Source organism: Ochotona curzoniae, unplaced genomic scaffold (genome assembly GCF_017591425.1).
Source record: "Ochotona curzoniae isolate NIBS_2020 unplaced genomic scaffold, NIBS_Ocur_1.0 scaffold_4506, whole genome shotgun sequence".
NCBI classification, from domain to species: domain Eukaryota; kingdom Metazoa; phylum Chordata; class Mammalia; order Lagomorpha; family Ochotonidae; genus Ochotona; species Ochotona curzoniae.
This window is the reverse complement of record NW_024467119.1, coordinates 20,379,083-20,404,546: the sequence shown is the minus strand read 5'-3', so window position 1 is coordinate 20,404,546 and position 25,464 is coordinate 20,379,083. Positions and strand designations below refer to the sequence as shown.

Genomic DNA, 25,464 nt, shown 5'->3' with positions numbered 1-25,464 from the left:
TCTTTTGATTTCTGTATCCACAAGACTCCACTTGGCTGGTTTAGGCCACCTTTTGCTCTGCCAGCATCCCGCATGGCTGTTGTTTTGAATCATGGATGCTCCATTTCTGACCCAGCTTCCTGCTGGTGGCCTGGGAAAGCAGTGAAGGTTGGCCTAAGTGCTTGGGTCCCTGTACTCACATGGGAGATCTGGAAGAAGCTCCAGGCTCCTCTTTGGCCTGGCCCAGCCCAGGCTGTTGCAGCCATTTGGGGAGGAAACCGGGGGATGGGAGATCTTTCTTTCTTTCTGTTTCTCCTTCTCTCTAACTCTGCCTTTCAAATAAATAAAAATAAAATCTTTATAGAAAAAAGAGGCTCTACTTGCATATACAGTGAAACTCCTTAACCAGAGCTGCTTGCTTCAATTCATACTCTCCAGAGAATATGATCTTACAGTTTTCTGTTTCAGATTTTGTCCCCCGCTCCCCCAAAGTCCTCATTCTGAACTTGGGCATGTTTTCTCTTTGAGATGCCTTTCCTGTTAGCTAAATAGTTATAATCAGATATTCTAAAACTTTATATACTCATTTGGCCAAATGAGGTAAACCAGGGCCATTAAATACAACAATCAGGGGTTGGCATTTGTGCTGGAGGTTAGAACACCCCACATCAGAGTGCCTGGGTTCGATTCCCACCTCTGGCTCCTGACTCCAGCTTCCGGCTAATGCGGACCCCCGGAGCAGTGGTGATGGCTCCAGTGACACGATCCTGCAACCCACATGAGACCTGGATCATGTTTCTGGCACTGGCTTTGGTCCTGCCCTGGTCATTAGAAATATTCGGAGAGAGGACCAATAGATTGGCTCTTCCTGATTCACTCTTACTCTCTCCCTCTTGCTTTCCATACCCTCTTCTCTGTCTGTCTCTAAATCAAATTGGGGAGAAAAAAGTCTTTGAAGTAGAACCATCCTAAGAATGCAGTCCCATAAATTTTCATGAGCCAGGACTACATAATAAAAGCTCTGCAAGAAATCATGGTGTCACATTTTATTACAGTGATGTATATTCATACCTAGTCTCTCATTTCATCCTCACAGTGACACACTGTAAAGGAGAGGATCACTGTTCTTGCTTAGAGAAGAAACCATTTCAGAGATTGAGCTGTGCCCATGGAATCATGGCCAGAACACAGCTGAGATGAAAAGGAAATCCAATCTATATCTTTCTCCTGTGGTTCATAGTCTCATGTCTGAGAACTGGCATCTTTCTACTGCACATTCTGCCTTGCATATTGTCAACTTACAATAAATAAACAAATAAAGCTTTTTATGGTCCAGAAAGCTTTCAACTCTCTATTCAAATTTTGTTACTTCAATTTTGTTACTATCGGCTACCTGTCGCCTTGAACGCGCCAGGATCCCATATGGGTGCTGGTTCTAACCCCAGCGGCTCTGCTTCCCATCCAGCTCTCTACTTGTGGCGTGGGAAAGCAGTCAAGGATGGCCCACAGCCTTGGAACCCTGCACCCATGTGGGAGACCTGGAAGAACCTCCTGCCTTCAGATTGGCACAGCTCCGGTCATTGCAGTGATTTGGGAAGTGAGTCATCAGACAGAAGATCTTCCTCTCTATTTCTCCTCTTCTCTGTATATCTAATTTTGCAATAAAAATAAAATAAATCTTTTTTTAAAAAGTGGAGAGTGTTTAGGCTGGTACTGTGGTATAGGAAGCTAGCTTGTACCTGCGGTGCCAGCATCCCATGTGGGTACCAGTTCCCACGCTGGCTGCTCCGCTTCCCATCCAGCTCTCTGCTTATGGCCCAGAAAAGTAGTGGAGAATGGCTCAAGTTCTTAGGTCCCTGAATCCACATGGAAGATCCAGAAGAAGCTCCTGGCTCCCAGCTTTGGATCAGCCCAGCTGGGGCTGATGCAGCCATTTGTGGAATGAATAAGCAGATGGAAGATCTCTCTCTTTTTCTCTGTAATTCTGCCTTTCAAAAAAAAATAATTTTTTTTTTCAATTTGGGAAGTGTTGATCAATTTGCTTTTAAAGCTTTCAATGAATTGTTTCTTTAAACTACTTTATAATAGTTAGACATCAAGAAGATAATGAGTTGTTTTAAGAACCAGAGGATAGGGCATCTCTTCCTCTTTCAAGAGGTACCCGACCTCCTGACTCTCTCCTAGGAGGTACAGAGGTGCTTTCCCCTTCCCTCTTCTTTCTACTTGGTCTGTCTATAACCAAAGAGAGAGAGAGAGAGAACATGAATCTAGGGGTTAGCATTGTAATGTAGCAGGTTAAGCTGCTACCTGCAAATTGCATCCCACTGAGTGCTGATTCAAGTCCCAGACTGCTCAGCATCCCATCCAGCTCCCTGCTAATGCACCTGGGAAAGCAGCCAAAGATGGCCCAATTACCTGGTCCCTTGCACCTGTGTGGAAGAGCTAGATGGAATTCTAGACTCCAGGCTTTGGCCTTGCCCAATCCTGGCCACTGTAGTCATTTGTGGGTGAACCAGCAGATGAAAAAAAAAAATCTCTCTGCCTCTCCTCTCTCTGTACCCTTTCAAATAAATGAAGAAGCCTAAAATAAATAAAAGGATAAGAGTATACACTATTTTTTCAAGAGTAGGGTAAAAGGCAAAACAGTGGGAAGGTCATGGAACGGGGGTAGTGGTGACAGGCCAGAAAATGGCTTTCCTTCATAAATGGCAACCAACAGTGGGAAAAGCGATATGGAGGAAATAGGCAGATAGGAGCTGCAAGGCCCTGCCAGCCCAACTGTGTGATGCTCGTCCTTTACTTGTCAATCAAAATGCTCCTTTTCCCAGAAAACACCTTGTTTTGATCCAGGACTTAGAAGAGAACATGAAAATTAAGCGCCACGTGGAATTTACAGCAGCATCATCAAATCCCCAGGTGGACTGAAACATGTAAAACCACGCACCCCCCAAACCTTGGGCAGTCCTCTGACCCACTTGTGAAGGGTATTCCTCTAGGTGGGACTCGTCATACTCACACATGCACGTGCATTCACTTTCTCACCTTCTAAATGAATCTTGCTTTCACTTTGTGTACCTTTATTCGCGACTCAATTAGAATTCCTGTCTTTCAGGAAACGGTCAGTGTGAACTCTCACGTACCTTACTAGGTAGGACACAAAGATTAGTTACTCCTCACTAAGGAATTGAAAAATTCTCTGCACACCCCTCCTAAAACTGGTCTGCACCTTAGCTGTTGACACATGCCTTGTTAGAGTTATTAGCCAGTTTAGACTATCCTAAAATATGCCAAGTTCAGTAAAAATTATGCTTCAACACTATAAACTGCTAAATACTAAAATGAAAATAGACACGAGCCAGCTGAATAGTACCCTATAGCAACTTTAAGGTGTATAGAAGCTGGTTGTATATAAACTAAATTGAAATGTCAATGAAGTAGTCACAGGATGCGGTTAAGAACTTGCATTTTTTTTAAAGATTTATTTAATTTTTATTGGAAAGGCGGATATACAGAGAGGAGAGACAGAGAGGAAGATCTTCCATCCGATGATTCACTCCCCAAGTGAGCGCAACGGGTTGATACTATGCCGATCCGAAGCCAGGAGCCTCTCCCACGCGGGTGCAGGTTCCCAAAGCTTTGGGCTGTCCTCGACTGCTTTCCCAGGCCACAGGCAGGGAGCTGGAAGGGAAGCGGGGCTGCCGGGATTAGAACCGGCGCCCATATGGGATCCCGGGCGTGCAAGGCGAGGACCTTTAACCACTTGTGCCACTGCACCGGGCCCAGAACTTGCATTTTTTAACATATTGGTTACTAAATACCATGTCAAATAATCCCATAATGTTGTAAATTGCTGTTGATGTTATGTTGAGGCTTTTAATTGATTGGGACGATATTCTGCCAGCTCTGCCTTCAGATCAGAGATGGTCTCCCCAAGAAACTGTTGAATTTATCTGGACAATAAGATGCTGGATTCTATGCTTGGTATATGCTTGCAATGAAAGAATCTTGACTGAATTTGAACTGTAATACTGCAACAAGGTGGAGGAATCCACCATGGGGGGAGGGCATAGAGAGGGATTAGGGGAATCCCAGAGCCTATGAAACTGTGTCACATAATGCAATGTAATTAATAATAATAATTTAAAAAATCCTCAGCAAGGAAAAAAAAAAGAAGAATTCCTGTCTTTGTGGGAGACTAAAACTTGGAATAGAGATTAGAACATCCACACCCACATTACAAGGAACTGATTTGCATAACCCATTTTTAAAAAAGTAATAGTTAATAGAGTTAATTTTATATCCTTTAAGAGGGCCTTGAACAGTCCAGGGTTTATTACAAGGTATTTCTTTCAAGATCATTGACTTGCAAATCCTGGCCAAGTTGCAATTTCACAACTCAAGCTGCAAATCAAAGGTCACAGAAATCTGACACAAGGGGAGCACGTGTGTGAGCCAGCCATTCCATTCCAATCAAGTTACCTCATGGGTTTAGAAAAAGAAACCATCCTGCTAACGCTCAGCAATGTGGGGTGGCTAATTCTGGGGAGTGGGAGGCCCCAGGGGTCTGGTGAGCTCCGTGGCATCACCCCCTTGATTAGGAGGGAAGGCCACAGTTGCTAAAGCAAGGCATGCTTTTATTTGCAGAAGCTGATGCAGAAACTTGAGTCAGCTGGGCTGTCAAATCACAGAGGTGCATTATCTAGGAATTTCTCCTCCTCGCCCCCCCGTACCCCAAGAGGTTCAGGGTCAGGGGAAATCATCCCATCATTTCAAGATTTCCTAGATGAATTCAAAATCAGTTTATTTAGGCCCAGCACAATAGCCTAGTGGCTGAAGGCCTCACCTTGCATGCGCCGGGATCTCATAAATGCACTGGTTTGTGTCCCAGCTGCTCCACTTCCCATCATCTCCCCTTTTGTATAGCCTGGGAAAGCAGTTGAGGATCCTGCACCCAAGTGCGAGACCCGGAAAAGTCTCCTGGCTTCTGGCTTCAGATAGGCTCAGCTCCAGCTGTTGCAGTCACTTGAGGAGTGAGCTAGCAGACAGAAGATCTTTTTGTCTCTCCTCTCTGTAAAATTTGACTTTCCAATAAAAATAAATACTTTTTTTCTAAAAAATCAGTTTGATTTTTTTTTCTCTTGTCTTTTTCAGCCCCATGAATGTGTCTAAAAGGAAGGAGATGGTGGAATAAGAGGTATTAGCTCACTGCTTACAGTTCGTGGATGTCGCAAGACTTCAGGGCCAGGGAGTTTGTACTTGGTGACCAGCACCTGACTCTGGTCAGGCCTTGACATGTCCCTGGATGCACATCTATCTGCAGATGGATGGAGGGCTGAAAGTCGTGAGTCTGGCAGCCTTCCCCACCCTCTGCTGAGCCCACCAGCTCTTTCCTATATCCAGAAACAGCATTTCCCTACCACAGTCCTCTGGCTAGCCAGAACCCCTTACTCACCCAACGTTCCAGAAGTTAAGGTAAACCATCTCAGAGCTGATTTACATAACAAACCTGCAGAGGTCCCCACTCCCCCAATCATTTACTTTTAATCTCCCTACTGAAGACTACATCCACATTAGGTTGCTTTCCTCCTCAAGTGATTATGTCAGACAGATTAAATGACTGGTTGAAGCCCTGGTGCTGATGGATCTGATGCCAAAATACTTCAAACCACTGCAGTCCCAGACCTTCACACTGTCTGTCTTTCCTGACTTGTGCATGGTGTGCATGAGCCTTGTACAAAGGCACAATCACATGCAAGGAAATGCATTAAAATGTTTCCTTGCATGGCTGGTGCCATAGCATCAGAGCTTAAACTGCCACCTGCATTGCCAGTGCCCTGTATGGGTACCAATTCAAGTCCAGCAGCTCTACTATTAAAGGCGTGGGAAAGCAATGGAGGAAGGCCCAAGTCCTTGTGTCCCTGCACCTAGACCTGCATGAAGCTCCTGGCTCCTTGCTTTAATGCAGCCCAGTTCTGGCCATGGCTACCATTTGGGGAGTGAACCAGTAGATGGAAAATTTCTCTTCCTCTCCCTCTCCTTCCCCACAAAACTCTACCTTTCAAAGTGAATATAATAATTCTTTTGGAAAAGAAGTTTCTTTGCTAATTATAAACAAATAAACAAAAAATTCACTGATGCCAAGCTTTAGAGGCAGTATTTAGTCATAGTCAAAATAACACATTAATTTAGGAAATTAGGAGAGTGCATTTTCCAAAGAAACTGGGGGAGAAATCAGAAGCAGGATTAAGGATTTGTTGGTCACAATGCCTTTCTGATGACTGGAGTCAGGAGAGAATTCTGAATCTGAACTCAGGGTAAAATACACATTTAAATAATATATAACAATTAACCCCAGCAATCTCTTCAGAGTGATGGGGGAAATGCAACCTTCTCTTTAAATGTTTTAAAACGTATTTTTCTTTGTTTGAAAGAGGGAAAAGATATTTCCAACTGCTGATCCACCTCACAAACACTCAATAGCCAGGAGTGAGCTGGGCCAAAGTCAGGAACCTAAAACTCCTCATGGGTGGCAGGAACTCAGTCCCTGTGCTCCTTGATCCTCACACAAGTATTTTACACTGTCACCCAGACTCTAGGCATTGGGGCTGAACAGAAGTTACCCCAGTACCTGCCAAAGCCAAGCAAACACTCCCATCCAAGAATGGTTGGAAAGCTGAGTCTGCACAGAAGGCACCTCCGAGAAGCTCCTCAATAAGGCCAATTCTCAGAGACTACATATTCTTGCGAGCCTCAGGAAGACCTCAAGCTACTTTTTCAAAAGGACTTCTGATAAGTAACCCTTCCCTCCACTCCTATGTCATCCACACTCAAATGCAAACAAATTTTCTATCCAAAGTTTTAACAAGCTTCTTTTGCAGGGCTACAAGTCTCTCCCTATCTCCCACTACTCCTAACCACGTTGAGACCTTGTGCCTCGAGAACACTGCCCAAACTCAACTTGGAAGAAGCTATGGAGGAGAACGACGCACCTTTTCCTTTCTATATAACAAAAGGGAGGAATGTAAGCAGTGACTCCAACATTGGCCCTGAAGGTCCACCACCATTTCGGACTTGGTACTATTTTAAATATCTGCTTCCCCTAGATCAGCAACCTTAACATTTGCCTGCCCTTCAGGTTCAAATTTTGTTGCTGTGTAACTTGGTAACCCTATTCCCACCAATCCGCTGTAACCTCATAGTGTCATACCTGACAGCCCTCTCCACCAACCCCTCGTGGTCCCTTCCCCTGGTCCTCACCCACTGCCATGCCACACCTACCAATCCCCTGCGGCTCCAACAATCCTATCCAGCAATCCCTTGTGGCCTTGTGATGCCTGCCCCTTGCCACAGGCGTGTTCCGCTTTGTGTGCTGCCCTTTCCCTGTTCCCCGCCCCTTCCCCTGCCCTTGCAGCCATCCTGCCTCTACAGTAGAGATTCCCCTTTCTTCTCTCTCCCTCTGCCTCTGCTTCCATCCCTATCCAGCTGGAATAAAAGACCTCCTATGTGCCTCATTGCAGCTGGTATTTCAGTCTTATTGCAGCAAACTTCTTCCATTCCGAAGAGAGCTTAGGTGCATGAAAGGACTAACCCTAGGTATCTCAGGGAACGCTTACACTGTTCCCTCTTTTTTGCGTCCTTACCTGTTTCCTAGTTAGTGTCCTTTGTATTGTCCTTGCATTCCACAAAGGTTTTTCTTCAGCCAGGCAATGTTTGTTTTCCTTCCTGAAGGTCTTTTCCCTGGCTTCCTCATTCTGTCATTTCTCCCTCCAATGTGTCCACCATTGCCTGTAGATTCTCACTCTGTTTTCCTGAGTGCGGAGGGTGCCGTGGACATGACCTCTGCTCTGGCAGCACTCACCTTCCAGCTAAGCCCTGTCTTCTTCATGGGTCAGCACAGCCTCAAAGGCCTTTGGTCCACAACACACGTGACTCTGCATTTCCCTGGTCACTGTAGCCTTTCTAGAAGGTGTTTCTGCTCCAGATTGCTTTTAAGCCACTGGGGAAGATTCCCCCAGATCTCACACAGATACCACTCCATTCTCTGCTTTCTAGGCATTTTTGTGATGGATGGAGTTGTTTGCTCTCTCTCTGTCTATCTCTATCTCTTTCATCCAAAATAACTTGGAGAGAAAAAAAGAGGCAGGTGGGGCCCGGCGTGGTGGCGCAGTGGTTAAGGTCCTCGCCTTGCACGCCCGGGATCCCATATGGGCGCCAGTTTTAATCCCGGCAGCCCCGCTTCCCTTCCAGCTCCCTGCCTGTGGCCCGGGAAAGCAGTCGAGGACTGCTGATGAGGTATAAAGCAAAATTTCTCCAGGAAGTGACAGCTAGTCAACACAAAGCCCCAAGCCAGAGCAAAAAGGGCAACTCCTGGGTTCCAGGAAAGGTAGGAGAGAAATGGCGGCCCGCAGTTCCCGAGATGTGACCCCCAGCCTTGAGTCTGTGTGAGCCATGAGGACAGCCTCCTTCTGCAGATCCACAGGGAACTGGCCAATGCCTAGAGCTGGCCAGCAATAACATAAACAATAGTACTTCTATCACCTTAAAGAGAAGGTTAGTGAGACACAATTAAATAAAATTGAATGTACTCAAATTCAAAGGATAAAATATGATGATTTAGAAAGTGTATAAGCCATGTATCACCACAACAAAATTAATCAACACATCTACCACCATGGCTAACCATGTGTGTGGGGGGCAGCGACGACACTTAATATTTTCTCTTATTGCAAATTTCAAGTAAACCATCCAACACTATTAAATTCATAGAAATTTTATACCCTTTGCCAACACTTCCCCATTTTTCTGACCCACTCTAAGGCAGCCATCCTCCTGCCATCTGCTTTACTAAGCTTGCAATATAAAAATTAATGTATAATAGGGGAGGTAAGGCATATTGAAAAGGCTTCCCACACCAGAAGCAGAGAGTGCAAGAGCTGCTAGATACTCTGGCCGGTGTCATTAGCATATCTAAAGAAAGAATGTGTCCGTCAGAAAGAGGATTTGATGTTAACAAGCAAAGAAGACCTTTACTTCAGAGAGGCGCCCCTTAGAAGCAAGATTCCCTGGGGACCTGGGGGAAGGGACTTTGGCCATTGAGAATGTCTGTCCCTAGTGGGCAGATGAGCCATCTGGCTTTAAGAAAGGCGTGCATTGAGTTAGAGATTACCAGGCAGCCCATTGAACATAATTAGACTTCTGTATGTGTGTGTGTTCTTTTTTGGAAATATGAAGTGCTTTTCTGTAGCGATCAAGTTCAATGATTCTTGGTCCAATTGGGACTGCATCCATCAGCATTCTGGTATATAACTTTCAGTTTACTGTGAGTTTGCCTAACTAACGTGACTGATCATTTTTAAATTCCATGAATTCTGGAATAATCACCATCCCTGTTAGATTTATAGAGCTGCGGACCAGCCTCTCAACAGGGGTAAACTTACCAAGGCAGTAATTGTGTTTGGGGGATGACCAGCCTTGTCCATATTACCACCTACTTCTCTCTAATCTGACCCATAATAATCATGATCAAATATTGCACATCATGTTCAAATGTGCTCACACTGTATTCATTATATATTCATGGCACTAAGGAGGAACTGAGGCCAACAAAGCTTCATGGTAACACAGTTACCAAAATGACAAGCTCTGATTTCAACCCTAGGACTGTGTTTCTAACAGTTCTGCTACAGATAATGTAAACTTTATATCAACACTGACAAGAAGGCATAACCAGAGCCCAACAGAGCTCTATTCCTAACAGACAATAGGGCCGCCTCTCTAAGGTTAGCCTATTGCCAAGGCCCAACCAAAACACAGCAGTACAGATTCTACTGTAAATCCTCAACAGATAAGTGCTGGTGTTCTCAGATTGGCCCTTGGGTTCTAATGCCAAGGTGAATTCAAAACTTTCAACACTTCTTCAGACACAAGGAACAAGCCTGTGGTTCCACTCTTCTCTATATCTGGTTAAAAACTCAGCTACCATACATATATGTAATGATTATTTGCTTTCATCAAGTTTTTATCCATAGGGAACTGACTAATGCCTAGAGCTGGCCAACAATAACATAAACAATAGCCACAGTATCTCTTGCTACTGTGTAGAATATTCTGCTTGCTTCTATCACTATATAGAGAAGGCTACTGAGGCATAATTAAATAAAAATTGCATATACAAATTCAAAGGATGATTTGGGATGTGTAATGCATAAGTCTACGCATCATGTATCACCATAACAAAATTAATCAACACATATACCACCTGGCTATCCCTGTGTGTTGGGGGTGGTGAGGACACTTAATATCTTTTCTTCTTGCAAATTTCAAGTAAACCATCCAACACCATTAGATTCATAGAATTATCATAACTGAAATTTTAGATCCTTTGCCAACATCTCCCCATTCTTCCAACCCACCACAAGGCAACCATGTTCTTCCTTCTGCTGCATTGAGCTTACATTTTTCTTAGCATCTCACATGCAGGGAAGATGACCCAGTGTTTGTCTTTCTGACCTTGATTTTTTCCACTTAGACCCTCCAGGTTTACCCGCACTGTATCCGTTGGTGACATTTTCTTCCTTCTGATCTTCTTTCTTCAGCCCCTGACCTAGGTTATTTCCACTGGCAAAAAGTAAGCATCTGAATCCATAGTTAAGTTGTAGCAATGGAATCTTGGGTGAACTTAAGTCATTTGCCCAAGGTCATACAGCTGGAAAGAGCAGCCACAGAAATCAGACCCAGGCCTGTTCTGATCCTGGAATGTTGACTGAGAGCCACTCTGTGCCCACTGACTGCCAGGGCAGCAACTTCTGCTTGTTGACCCTGAAGAGGCAACTGCGGAAAGGCACTGGTGCACAGTGCCAGAACGCACGAGAGCTCTGAGAACTCCATTCGTAGGCTCTCAGCCAGCACTGGGCTTGGAACTTTAGAGCACATTCTGTTTGCTTTCTGGTCTCAATAATTTAGGTGGTTCCTCTTTTGAAAAAAAATTTAGGTTGTGAATAGTCTTAATGCCCGAAAACAAAGAACCTCTCCATTCCCAGGAACCATCTCTTAGTCAAAAGAACTAGGTATGCAAAGGAGAATGGGAACTGAATTATTTTTTTGGCTCCCTATGGCAACCAAGTACTGGGTGACATGTTAGCTCATTTTATCTGCCCAGGAATCCTGGGAGGTACCTATTACTACCCACGTTTTTTAAGCAAGAGGTTAAGTAATTTGCTGAAGATAGCTGGGCTGATAAGTAGAAAAGCCAGAACAGTCTAGATTTCCAGGTGGCATTTCATCACATCACCTGAGCATCATTGCCTTGACCTGCGGAAGGCCTGGGCCCATACTTTCTGTAAGTTATTGAGCTTTCTCCATGAATCAGGCTGTGGCTTCCTCACATTTCAACTAACACTACAGTAATTGTGAATGTCCCAGTCAGTTGGGACTGCGGGAGTCATCCGTTAAACCCCTAGCCAGCCCCATCCTTTAAGTGGTAGCTCACCCACCACACCATACTGCATTTGTTCCTCAAATGTTTCCCAAGGGATCCCTGGCCCTGGGCAACAGCAGCTTTTCCCAACCACAGATACCAAGCCTAGAAATCAAGAAAGTGCTTGAGGCCCAACCATGGAATGCCAATTCCAGCGAGGGAAACAGTGTCAGATACATTCACCCAGCCTCCTCCTTACATCCCATAAGACGGACAAAGAATACAAAGGCACACCTAAAAGAGACGTAAGGACCCACACGTGGAGCACCCAGGCCCAGCTAGGTGGAAAAGAAGGGGAAGGAGAGGGGGTTAGAGGAACAGGTGGAGCCTACCTGCGCACCACCAGCCTCAGGGTCTTGAAGGAGCCTTTCACCAGGGACACAGCCTCTCTTCGGGAGCTACTCAGCGCCACCTCATTGATGTGCACCACCTCGTCGCCAGCCCGCAGCCTCGAACTGGGAGAGTCGGCTTTGCCCCCCTCTTCGATCTGCAGAGAAGAGAGGAGAGAGCCTTGGTGAGCTTCCCCTGGATTCCTGAAGGGCTTGAAAGACAGGCTGAGACCACGCCCACTTGCCTCCAGCAGCATCCCCCCAACACACACACCTGTTGGCCCAGAAGGCCCAGGACACATTGCTGAATAGGAGGATGAGCACCTATTCGATCCCATCCCTGGTTGCCATCCCTTAAATCTTTAATCCCCAAAGTTTCCCAGAGCCAACTGTTCCGTTTCTTTAGAAGCAACATATTTAATTCATTTTTTGTTGTTGTTGTTTAAAATTCTAATTCTTTGAATAAGCAAAGAAGTACATTCCAACAATGAAGTATTATTCGATACTAAAAAAGAATAAATAAAAACTGGGCCACGGAGCTATGAAAGAACATGAAAAAGCCTTAAGTGCATAATGATAAATAAGATGACCCAATCTGAAAAGACTGCCTACTGCATGATTGCAAATATAAACATTCTGGAAAATGACAGCGACAGTGAAAAGATCACTGGTTCCCAAAGATTAAAGGAGTAACAGAAATCAAAGATGGAGCACAGACTTTAGGTCACACTCAGTATTGTACATGATGCTCAAGGCTGGACACGTGTCATTGAGCATCCGTCAGAATCCACAGCATCAACAATACCAGCGAGAGTGAGCCCTAATGTTGTTCCAGGGAAATGGCACAAATGACAGAGACAACCTTGCTTCTGTCTTGCGTGAAAGAAGGATTTCCATGCACAGTGGAGTGAGTAAAGAGCACAGAAACTTTGCCACAGCTCTCAGGAGGGGGCTCCAAGACAGGAAAAGCCAAGAAAAATGATGCATGTGGTGTCTTTTAAGCACAAGTTGCCACTGGGATAAAACCCATCAGAAGCCAGAGTGGTAACTCTGTCTAGCTTGCTCAAGATAAAACAAGAAGGCTATGGCAACTAGAAACTCAGAAGGGAAAAAGGCACTTTTATCTAATAACACCTTCTGAGCAAAAGCAAGGGTTTTTTATACTTCGAAAGAGATTTCACTTTTTCTCACCCCAACAGGGATGCGATTCTAACTACATATTAGCCCAACAAGATGTCACAATGTCATCTATGACTTGGAATGATGTTGAGGTTTGAATGCAGTTCCTCAGTAGTAACCAATGTGCTACTCTGGTACAGGATTTTGATGGAGTAGGTAGGCTGTGTATTTATGGTACAGAGGGTACCGGGGAAATTTCTGTTCTTTCCACATACTCTTATCATGAATCTAAAAACAACTCTAGAAATAAAGTCCAGGGTAGGCTATTGGCCTAGCACTTAAGACACTGGCTTCCCCCAGGTTAGAGTGCCTTGATTCAACTTCTAGCTCTGCCAGGGTAGCTGTATGAGCCAATGCGTGTATAATGGAACAAGAAAGCTAGCCTCTGATGCAGGAGATGGACTGAACCAGATCCAATACAAGCTGGCACACACAGGAGCAGGGCCTGGGGTCACATCAGACAGGGTGATTTTGAGGACCCTCCCAACTGGACCCCTGGACTCAAAACTCAGACCACAGAAAAAAATCACAGGATATATGTTCTGATCATGAAGTGTGTGCATCAGAACTGGGCTTCCTCAGTTACTGAAGCCTGTGTGGTGTACAGCATGCCCAGATGCACATGGGGGACATGACAACCAGTTCACTGAACCTGCAGAGAACATCTAGTACCATGGAGGGTAGAACAAATTGGACAATTCTGCCGGCCAAGCTTTGACAGCCAATATCTGCAAATGGAGACTCTAAGGCAGACTATGTCAGCCACCAGACATTGAAGGGATTTCCTCAACATTGGAGCAACAAAAGCAACAGTGTTTCAGAACTATTAAAACCACATTAGTCATTCAGTAGCATGTTATTTAACTTCATGGTGTTGTTAATTTCTTTTTGTTGTTGATTTTGTATTGTGGCTTTTCATTTAAGGGAATGTATAGTAACTGTTCAATGGAGACTATCATATCCAGATGTGAGGATACAATGCAGTATGCATCTCTACTTCCAGACAAAGATGGACTCCCAACGAAACTGTTTACTATATCTTGACAATAGGATGCTGGACTCTATGACATTGTCCACGCTTGCAATGATGGACATATATCTGTGTATGAAGAACTATAGTATAGTAATGATACAGGGGAACTCAATAAGTGTGGGGGGCGGGAATTGGGGCGGAGATAAGGGAAATCCCAGCGACTATGAAACTGTATCATAAAATGATAATAATAAACAGAAGTACAAACAAAACAAAACAAAACAAAACACTTAAGCAGTACCATCAGAATATGCTCCACATCGGGGACCCTGGGATAACATCCAATAGCTTTCCCCCATCCCCAAGTATTGATGCGTTTAGGCTGTTGAGAGTGGCCCTCTTTCCTTCTATCCTTCCTCCCCTAGACAGAGGAAGAAAGAAAAAAATTGGAAACAATTGTCTCATCCACTTTCCCCTATTATGGTTGGGTGAGATGCAGCCCTCTCCCTGGGGTAGTTTAAGAGATTCTCATCTGCCCTCTAGCAAGGTGGCTGTTAAGAAGTTGTGGGAGAAACGCTCCAGCCAGAAGCAGCTCTCCAGCCAGCAATTGCAGATGGTAGAGGGGGAGGTGAAAGGGCGCACATTCGACATCCATAAAAATTCTAGTCCGAAAGCAAATGGGGCTCTCAGGTCTGGACTGAGATGCCCACCTGGTCTTTCAGATACACTCTGGACCTTATTTATCCCCATTCAACCTAGCTAGCTTGCTCCCCACCACTTACTGAGTCACATCTGAATTCTTTTTTCCAGAAAGAAAAGAACCCCAAGCAACCAGTACTGGATTCCTGATAACAACTCCACTCTTTATTCCAGCTTCATGATAGCGTATACCCTACATGTACTAGAGGATAACTCCAGCCAGTAGGCCCCTGTCACCCACTGCATTAAGCTTTCTGCTCCTGGCTTCAGCATGGCCCACCTTTGCTACTGTGAGCCTTCGAGGAATGAACCAGCACATGAGAGTTCTCTGTCCCTGACTTATCAGTAAATGAAATACATTTTCAAAAGACATTATTATTTGTTTAGCAAAGTTATTCAACCCCTGATTTATGCCAGAAGCTGTTCCAAGAACTTAGGTTATAACGGTGGAAAAAACAGACTGAAATCTTTGCTATTCTACTGCTGAAGTTGATGGGCAGAACAAAGCACACAGTTAACATAATAAATCAACATATGATGTAGCAGGTGCAAGTTGGCCTGGTGCTTTGGGAACCAATTGAGGACAATAATATTTCATCAGGTGCCAGGGTGCCAAGTGCCAGTGGGTTGTGGTGGGAGGTCAATACCAGTAAAAAGGAAAAAAGAAAGAAAAAAAAACTAAAACAAATGAATTAGCAAAGCCTGATGCCTATTTTTCCTTTTCTCTACAATTATTCTGCAGAACTGCCCACATGTTCAAAAACTTTCAACAGAGCTAAAGAAACATAACATAGATTTAAATATACACATATAATGTATATAAAATAGCTCTTATTTTAGAAATAAAAGTGTTATAGCCTAACTTTAAGTATTAAGTAACACATATCAAAACCAGTATTTTATTCATCTATTTATTACTTATTTAGACATAGGTTTCTTTGCACAAAAGCACTGCACCCATACACTTCCATGAGTGTGTCCTGGCACTTAGCAGAAAAGCAAGAAGGTGGGCGCTGGCATTTGGTCTGTTATTGGGGTCCTGGTTTTGCTCCTGACTTTGGCTTCCTGTAGGCAGAAGATTATGTTTCCTACAGTGGCACCCTGCTGCCCATGTGGGAGAGGGCCTGGCTTCAGTCTAGCCTGGTCCTAGCTGCTATTAGTATTTGGAGAGTAAACCAGTGGATGTGAGATCTTTGTCCCCGTCTCTCTGTCTCCCCAGTCACTTTGTGTATCTCTGCCCTTCAAAGGACTAAATCATTCCCCCTCCCCCAAGTACAGGGATTAAGAGTTTGAGGAGTCAGATGGCTAAGTTAAAGGAAGTCACCTACTCCTTCTAAGCCTCAGCCTCCTGGCTTATAATAAAATTAAAGGAGTGACTTGCAGAAAGGATCGCAAGATGAACCACATGAATGGGTAGACAGTGCTAAAAACAGGGTAGAATTCTTACACCTCTCCAAAGTGCACAAACCAAAGACAGAGAAACCAACTCCCATGGAAGGTCGGCTGCTTTCCGGGGGCTCAGAGGAGGCCTGAGCAGGTGCTGAGGGCTGGCACTCAGCCAGGCACTGCCCTCTGAAAGTTGGAGACCCCTAGGCTCATGTGAGGTCTTGGATTGAGCCAGTTGCTGAGAAGTGTAGACGTTTCATTAACCTTGTTCCAACTAGTGGAGTAAAGGCTGCTGTGATCACTGGGAGTCACGTAGGATGCCTGTGTGCCCTTCCCCCTCAGCTGCTGTTGTTCCCTTCATTGCCTTCCTTTTTCAAATAAATTCATTTTTAAAGACTTATTTTGTTTTTATTGCAAAGTCAGATACACAGAGAGGAAGAGGGACAGAGAGGAAGATCTTCCGTCCGATGATTCACTCCCCAAGTGACCACAACGGCCAGAGCTGTGCCAATCCAAAGCCAGAAGCCAGGAAATTCTTCTGGGTCTCCCAAGCGGGTGCAGGGTCCCAAGGCTTTGGGCCGTCCTCGACTGCTTTCCCAGGCCACAAGCAGGGAGCTGGATGGAACTTGGGGCCTCCAGGATTGGAACCAGCGCCCATATGGGATTCTGGCATGTTCAAGGTGAGGACTTTAGTCACTAGGCCACCATGCCAGGCCCTCAAATTTTAAGACAAAAAAAATTACATATGAGATACCATGCAATGTTCAACTCATATATGCATTGTATAGGGCCCAAATCAGGGTAAATAAATTATCTCCTCAAGTGTTTAACATTTCTTCATTGTGAAAATGTTCAGCATCCTGTCTTCATGGTTGCTGAAAATCAGAGAGGGAAATATATGGTACATTAGCAATATAACTCTACTGTGCAATTGAAACACCTAAACTTATACTTTCCTAGCTATAATTTAGTGCCTGCTAACCTTTCCCCATGCTTTCCTTCCCATTTCTGCCATCATCCTCCATTCCCCGAAGCCTGCCAGCCCCTTTACTCCCTAGCATCTGAAACCACTACTATACTTTTAACTTTTATGAGATCAGCTCTTTCATAGACCCCACATATAAGTGAGATTGCATGACACTTATCTTTCTGATTTATTTCATTTACTATGCTGACTTCAATTATCATCCATGCTGTTGTGCATGTCAAGTCTTAATTCTTTCTTATGCCTGGATAGCATGCCACTGTGGGTATTTACCACAGTTTCTTTATCCATTCATCAATGGGTGCACGCTTAGGTTCTTTCCATTTCTTGGCTCATGTGAATAGAGCTGCCAATACGCTTGGGAGTGCAGATGTCTCTTTAGCAGACAGATTTAATTTCCTTTGGATACATGCCCAGAGGTGGGACTTTGAAGTCACGTAGTAGCTCTGTTTTAGTTTTTTGAGGAACCTCTACAGTGTTTTCCACAATGACTCTACTAATTTATAACCTACCAAAAGTTCACAGGAGTTTCCTTTTCTCCATAACTTTGCCAACACCTATTAGGGTTTTTTTTTTTCTCTCTCTCTTTTGGTAGTAGCAGATATAGCTAGAGTAAGATGGTATTTCATTGTGATTTTGATTTCTTTTCTTGATGATTACTGATATTGAGATGAAAATATTTACAAACCGTACATCCGACAAGGGGTTGATTACTAGAATATGTCAGAAATTCAAAAATTTCAACAGTGGGGGAGGGCATTTGATACAGTGATCCAGATGTTTGCCTCCTAAATCAGAGTGCCTCGGTTCGAGTCCCAGTTCCACTCCCAATTCCAGATTCCTTCTAACATGTACCCTAAGACACAGCAAGTGATGGCTCAAGTCCTGGGGTTCCCGCCACCCACTTAAGGGGCCGGGATTGAGTTCTAGGCTTCTGGCACTGGTCTGGCTCAGCTTTGGTTACAGGGATTTGAGGAGTAAACTAGTGGATGGAAGATCAGTCTCTCTTCTCTGTATTCAAAATAAATAAAAATAATGCATTTCAAAAAAACTCAATAGCCAAAAAATTACAATTTCAAAAATTGGATGTAGACCTAAAACAGATATCTCTCAAAGGAAGACATACAAATATGAACCAGTGGTACTTGGGAAAATGCTCAGTATCACTGATAACCTGGGAAGTGTAAATCAGCAAGGCAGTGAGATCATTACCTGTCTGTATGGCAACCTCATGGGCAGAGATGTGCTGTTTGTCACTGTAGTAATGAGCCTGGTTGCCAAGAACTTTAAGTGATGAGTAGAACAAAATGGATATACCTCAATCTATGTTGCTGTATTCACTTATCACTACAAATGATAAATTCAGACACTGAAGTGCCTTTGATAATACGGTGGTAACACCAGTCTTGATTTTAATGTACTGGGGTTAACCGAATGCATAGATCTTGTTTATGTCAATAGTTCACAGGGTTTCTCTCAAGTTGGTATTGTGACTTTTTTTAAAAAAAGATCCATTTATTTATTTATTTTTAAAGATTCATTTATTTTTATTACGAAGTCAGATATACAGAGAGGAGGAGAGACAGAGAGGAAGATCTTCCATCTGATGATTCACTCCCCAAGTGAGCGCAACAGCTGGTGCCATGCTGATCCAAAGCCAGGAACCAGGAACCTCTTCCATGTCTCCCACACAGATGCAGGGTCCCAAAGCTTTGGGCCGTCCTCGACTGCTTTCCCAGGCCACAAGCAGGGAGCTGGATGGGAATTGGAGCTGCCGGGATTAGAACTGGTGCCATATGGGATCCCAGTACATTCAAAGTGAGGACTTTAGCCGTTAGGCCACACCGCTGGACCCGATCCATTTATTTTTATTGGAAAGAAAGATATACAGAGAGGAGAAGAGACAAAGAGGAAGATCTTCCATCTGATGATTCACTCCCCAAGTGACCATAATGGCCAGAGCTGAGCCGTTCCGGAGCCAGGAGCCAGGAACTTTTTCTGGGTCTCCCACATAGGTGCAGGGTCCTAAAACTTTGGGCCATCCTCAATTGCTTTGCAGGGCCACAAGCAGGGAGCTGGATGGGAAGTGGAGCATCTAGGACATGAATTGGTGCCCAAATGGGGTCCTGGTGGTTGCTAAGGTATTTATCACCTAACATAGTTTCTGCATGTAATAAGCAATCCACAAACACTTATTGAACAAATAGGGAGAAAACAACTTGAAAGACACAAACATGACACAAGGTGACAAATGCTCTGATAGAAGTATATTTGAAATACAGGGGCGGGCATGGTCCACAGCTGTGTGTGCCATGTCGGCTGCTGGATGAGGTATTTGGAAGGAATGTCGCCAAGTTCATCATTTTTCATTTCTCAATCTTTGCAATCCAACCTAAACAACCGAGGTAAAGCCATCCCAATGTTGTGCTTTTGCAGTTTCCACTCGCCAGATCCAAATGCCATTGACTGTTGGCCTCTCCAGGGAAGATCTCCATCTCTCCTTGACGGATCTGTTAGCTTCCAGCATCATGGTCATGACCATGAGCATTCTTTGCAGATGGCACAGCAACCAAGTGAATCTGTTACTGCTTTGCTCGGTCAGATCATGTTCCTGTCCCACTCAGATCCTCCCTCTATCCTGCAGACATGACTGCATTTTCACGACTCTCCCTCCCTCTCTTTCTGCTGTCTGGTGTGCTTCTGGTCTCTTCCTGTTACATATGTTTCCGTGTCCTAGCCTGCAATGCTTGTCCTCCAAGCAACCACTGGTCCTTTCCTTTACCTTCCAGATCTTCGTGTAAATGCAACTTCTGAAAATCACCTTTCTGGGCTACCTCTCCAGATTTCCATAGGAGCTAATTCTCCTAGCCCTCAGTGCTGTCTTTGTTTCTTGCTCACCATCTTAATTTATGACCTATGGCTTTGATTTGGTGGCTTCCCTGTCCCCCACCAGGACGTCAGCTCCAGAAGACCAGGGACCTGTGTCTGTCTTGTTTACTGTGCTGTGTATCCATCGTGCCCTAAGTACAGTAAGAGGCACAGAGTGGTGCTCAGCAATGAAGGGGCAAATGAACAACACTTCATTATCACTTCTTGCACTGGTTGAGTGGCTCCTAGTCCAACAATGCCACTGTATCATCTTCATCCTCACAAAAGACTCTATTCCGACATTCTAGCCACTTTTTTTTTTAAGTATACAAATTAGAGTGCTAAGTTGCAGAGCAAGTGGAAGTCAAGACCTTGCTTCAAGGCGTACATGGTCTAGGCCACTGCCTTGAGAATTCCCCAGATCTTTGTTCCCAGACCAGTGCTTCTTCCCTTGGCTGCCTAATCCTTCAAGTGCCTGTGACATTTGACACCTATCCCTTTTGGGTCCCCATCCTTCTCTTTCAGACATCCTCACAACCTTTGCTGGGGCTGAGGGTTCTACATGATTTGAAGCTGACACACGGAGAGCAAGCTGGCTTGCCCTGGGTCCAGCACACGTGGCCTCCCTATGGGAGCCTAAGCACAGACAACTTCCTTTTACTTGCAGTTCCCACCTGGAGTTTTTCTGAAAACTATACTCTTCCTGTCCAGGACTCCTATGCTTGAATTTCACCTGTTTTTTATGTCTGAATTCTTGATGTATGGCCCTTTCCTGACAACTTCTCTTCTTACAGAAGACAAAAGCAGGAACAAGGGACCGGAAAAGCACGTCAAGGACCCCCAGTAAAGGTGACACTACAGACAACTCATACACTTGTTTTGTGCAAATGGTAATTTGAGGAGAAAGCATACTGTTAAACATAAAGACTGTATTAAAACAATAAATGAAATATAGACAGATAAGAAGGTATGTAGACAGAGAAATGCATGAAGAAATGCCTTAAGCTGCCAGCTGTGACACTTGTATCCCTTCATCAGTGCCTAGCATCAAGGCCCAGCTCAGCTTCTAATTCCAGCTTCCTGCCACTGTGAATTCAGGGAGGCAAAAGGTGCTGACTGACTTGAGTCCCTGATACCCTCATGAAAGCTGGATAGGTCCCTGGCTCAGGCCTGCTTCAGCTATTGCTGACATCTGGAAAGTGACTCAGTGGATGGGAGTGCTCTGTCTCTCAAATAAAGCATTGTAATCTTTTTTCTTTTAAGATTCATTTATTTTTATTGCAAAGTCAGATATACAGAGGGGAGGAGAAACAGAGAGAAATATCTTCCATCCAATGACTCACTCTCCAAGTGATCACAACGGCCGATGCTGTGCTGATCCGAAGCTAGCAGCCAGGAAATTCCTTCCGGGTCTCCCACGCGGGTGCAGGTTCCCAAGGCTTTGGGCCATCCTCATCTGCTTTCCAAGGCCACAAGTAGGGAGCTGGATAGGAAGTGAAGCTGCCGGGATTAGAACTGGCACCCAATGGGATCCTGGTGCTTTCAAGGCGAGGACTTTAGCCTCTAGGCCACAATTTTATTGGAACATAAAGTGGAGATAATATGGAGAGTAAAATAAAGCAATAAAATTCCACCTCCCTCAAGACCTAGTATCTAGTTTTCAAGTTCTAGAACCTTACTCAGTATTTTAAGAACCCCAAATCAACTGTTGCTTACAAGACAAAGAAACATTTTCATGACTCATGTTGAGTGACACGAGGGTATCATTTTAACTGCTCATCAACTCATGGGCCTCATCTCACCTCAAATCAGTGAGTTGGCCATGCTGAAAAATCCCTGTTTGGAACCATAGGACAGTACATGGTGCCTCAGAGGAAGGAGCATGAGCTAGGAATCCCGTGTTGTACTCTGATAACTTTTTATCTGAGGGACTCTGGATGGGGTCACTGGCACTGCCTTACGATGAGTCAGTGCCTTACCAACAGAAAAGTGCTTCTCATGCTCAAGAGGCCCATGGGGAAAAACTGCAAAGTGTTATCTCCACTACTGTACAAAGGCCACACTTAGTATTACAAATTATGTAAATCCCCTCCTGGTTATTTTGGATAAGAGCTGTATTGTTCTCTTTCAAGTCTCATAGCCTAGATAGCAGCATGAAAAAAGAGATAGGGCATCACGGTGTTTAAAAACCAGGAGCACAATCCCAATCCCAGTCCCAGGTGATATTGGGCAAGACATACATCCCCGAGCACCTGTTTACTTAGCTTAAATGTGAGAACAATAAAATTAACCACATACGACCAGGGTGAGGCTTAGATGACCAACCCTCTGGGCACCCCATAGACACAGCAAGAGCTCCATAAAGATGTGGTTCACAAATTTGAGGATCTTCTGGTTTTATTGAACCAGTTTATTGCTTCTCTATTTCCACTAGAAGAATGCATGGCTGACCAACTGCGCAGACCGAGGGGAAGACATTGGCTGGGAAGAGGAAGTAGAGTGTTTTCTTACAGTCATGAAACCAGAGTTGGGTTGATTTATCAATGAAACAGGAGACAATCTCTCCCTCCAGTGGAAGTTTTTGTTTCAGAGAAAAGTCCCAAGAAAGAAAGTCACCCCAGGACAACCATGGACCATCCAAATGAGTCCCGGAAAACCAAGTCATGTCCCCACCTCTCGGCTCTTAATTTATAGCCCCTGAGGAGGAAGCAACTGGTCACAGAGGTAAATGTCAAGGTTCAATGATGCAACCTCAGCGGCTCATCTGTCTTCACTGCCTTGAGAAAGGATCACAGATCTCACCTTCCCAGAGTGGCTGATTCTAAAAGAAAAAAAAAAAAATTGGAAGGGTAACTAAAAACCTGAGTAGTCTGGATTTATTTCTGTTTACTTACTCACCCCTTGCCTCATGTTACAAAAGGTTTGAGGCAACTCCTTAAAACAGACAAAGGGAAGCTGGAGAGAGTTGAAGACATCTGAGCAAAAAAAGAAGACGTCATGAAACTAGAAGCCAAGGACAAGATGAACTGTGAGAGGTTCATTTCACATTCAGGCACTGTCACTATCTGGCTGGTGTTGCTTTGCCAGGTCTCCACCATTACAAGGTGTCATGGGGAATCTGGATCTTTGTAACTCAAAAATCCTCACTGGTGAAGAGATGAACCCTAAAATAAGAACCCGTCAATACTTCAGAACTGTCAGGTCAGCGCCAGCTCCAAAGTTCTAGCTGATCACTGTCTGCAGCCTGTGTGGATGTGGAATTGCAAACAACCAAATACAGCAAGCAAAAAAGAAAAAGAAAGAAAGAGAAAGGGAGAGAGAAAAAAAGAGAGAGAGAGAGAGAAAGGAAGGAAGGAAGGAAAGAAAGAAAGAAAGAAAGAAAGAAAGAAAGAAAGAAAGAAAGAAAGAAAGAAAGAAAGGAAGGAAGGAAGGAAGGAAGGAAGGAAGAAAGAAAGAAAGAAAAAGAAAGAAAGAAAGAAAAAGGAAGGAAGAAAGAGAGAAAGGAAGGAAGGAAGGAAGAAAGAGAGAAGGAGGGAGGGAGGGAGGGAGGAAGGAAGGAAGGAAGGAAATTTGATTGCATAGCTAGCTATCTTTCAAAGGGGGAAACATATAATGAAAAAGACATTGAACTATGTTAAGATTTTCTAAACAAATTTGAACCAAAGAATCAATGTGATGAACTCCTCATTCCACAAATCACAAGTGCTCACAATGATCACTTAAATTTTTCAAAAGAAGGGTAGATAAGCATGTTTCCATAGTGATTTGTTCGAATCTTCAACTCCATATAATTAAAAGTCATAGTTCATAGTCTATAATGGATTTTCTGTAGTGGATTCCTATTATAGTGGTTTCTCTTAGACTTTCTGAAGCCAGTTGTTTGCAGATTGTAAGGGCTCCTTTCTGGACTGTCCTGCAATGAAAGTTTGGGTCCGAGCTCTTTGATGGGAAAAAGGAAACAAAGTTATTAGGGAAAGTCACAGACACACACAACAAAAGGAAGTTACTGAGGAACACCAGAGAGGATAGTTCAGAAGCCTACTGCACGAGACTTAGTGCCCTTGGGGCTAGTAAGAAGCCTAAGGTAGAGAGGAGTCTGTGCAAATGGCTTTGTGTTTGGCTTACACAGTGTCAGGTGTTGTGTGCCCACTGAACAGCTGATGATGATTAATGCTGCTCAACAAGCATCTGTGACTTTTGTTAAAAGCAAGAGGAAATCCTTCTTGGAGAGGGAGGACCTTTGCAGAAGAGGGAAACTGCTTCCGGAAGCAACCCCATGTTGCATCCATCCCCAGCCGCCCCTGAGCTTCCGGGCCCAAGACTGGAGATGGTGACCATTCCTGAGTAAGAAAACTGAGCTGCTGCCCTTGGGACACCCAAGGGACACAGGATAAATAAGAAATAAGTCCTTCAGCCCAAAGCCTTGGAACCGTGCACCGGCATGGGAGACCAGAAGAAGCTCCTAGCTCCTGGCTTTGGATTGGCTCAACTCTGACTGTTATGGCTGCTTGGGGAGTGAACCATTGGACAGAAGAGCTTTCTCTCTGCCTCTCCTTCTCTCTGTATATCTGCCTTTCCAATAAAAATAAATTTAAAAAGAAAAAGAGATTAGTCCTTGAGCAAGGCACTAAGGTCCCCTCTTTTCCTTCCGCTTAGATCAAAGACTATAAGGCAAGCACTTGTAAAAAAGTTTAATTGCAAGTGTCTTATTGACATGTTTATTTTGTATTCCTAAGAAATATTTTTGAACTATCCAAATTTGTTTATACATAAGTCATGATGCTTTTTGGTTTTTTTTTTGAGAGAAATTCTACTACTTTATTCATGGAAATACAATATGAGGATGCTTCAAAAAGTTCATGAAGGGGCTGGCACTGTGGAGTAGCAGGTAAAGCTACTTCCTGTAGCACTGGCATCCCATAGAGGCACCAGTTCAAATCCCAGTTGCTCCACTTCCAATCCAGCTTCCTGCTAATGCTCTTGGGAAAGCAACAAAAGATGGCCAAGTGCTGGGGCCCTGGTCTCACACAGAAGATTCGGAAGAAGCTCCTGGCTCTTAACTTCAGATTGGGCCAGTTCAAGCTCTTGTGATCATATGGGGAGCGAACCAGCAAATGGAGGGTGGGATTCAATCTCTCTCTACCCTAGCTCCTTTCTATGTAACTCTTCCAAACATAACAAACATTTTTTTTTAAGATTCATTTATTTTTATTGGAAAGTCAGATATACAGAGAGAGGAGGAGAGACAGAGAGGAAGATATTCCATCCGATGATTCACTCCCCAAGTGATTGCAATGGCCAGTGCTGCACCAGGAGCCAGGAACTTCCTCCAGGTCTCCCATGTGGGTGCAGGAACCCAAGGCTTTGGGCCATCCTCGACTGCTTTCCCAGGCCACAAGCAGGGAGCTGGATGGGAAGTGGGGCTGCTGGGATTAGAACCAGGCCATGGCGCTGGGCCCAACAAACATTTTTTAAAGTGCATGAAAATATAATTGGAAACTAAGTTTATACTAGTAAAAAACTTTGAAAATTCATGCACATGAGGGATCTTCAAAAACTTTGTAGAAAGTGTATGGTAAAAACCAGTGCA

The 25,464-nt window shown here is 44.3% G+C and overlaps 1 protein-coding gene across 1 annotated transcript in view; it reads right to left on the bottom strand.

Moving 5' to 3' along the window:
• SHROOM3 (shroom family member 3) overlaps nt 1-25,464 on the bottom strand; it is a 301,901-nt gene that overhangs the window by 177,050 nt on the left and 99,387 nt on the right. Inside the window, exon 2 of the mRNA XM_040966942.1 lies at nt 11,788-11,942. Coding sequence (XP_040822876.1) covers nt 11,788-11,942 — 155 coding nt within the window. The remainder of the gene's footprint in view (nt 1-11,787; nt 11,943-25,464) is intronic.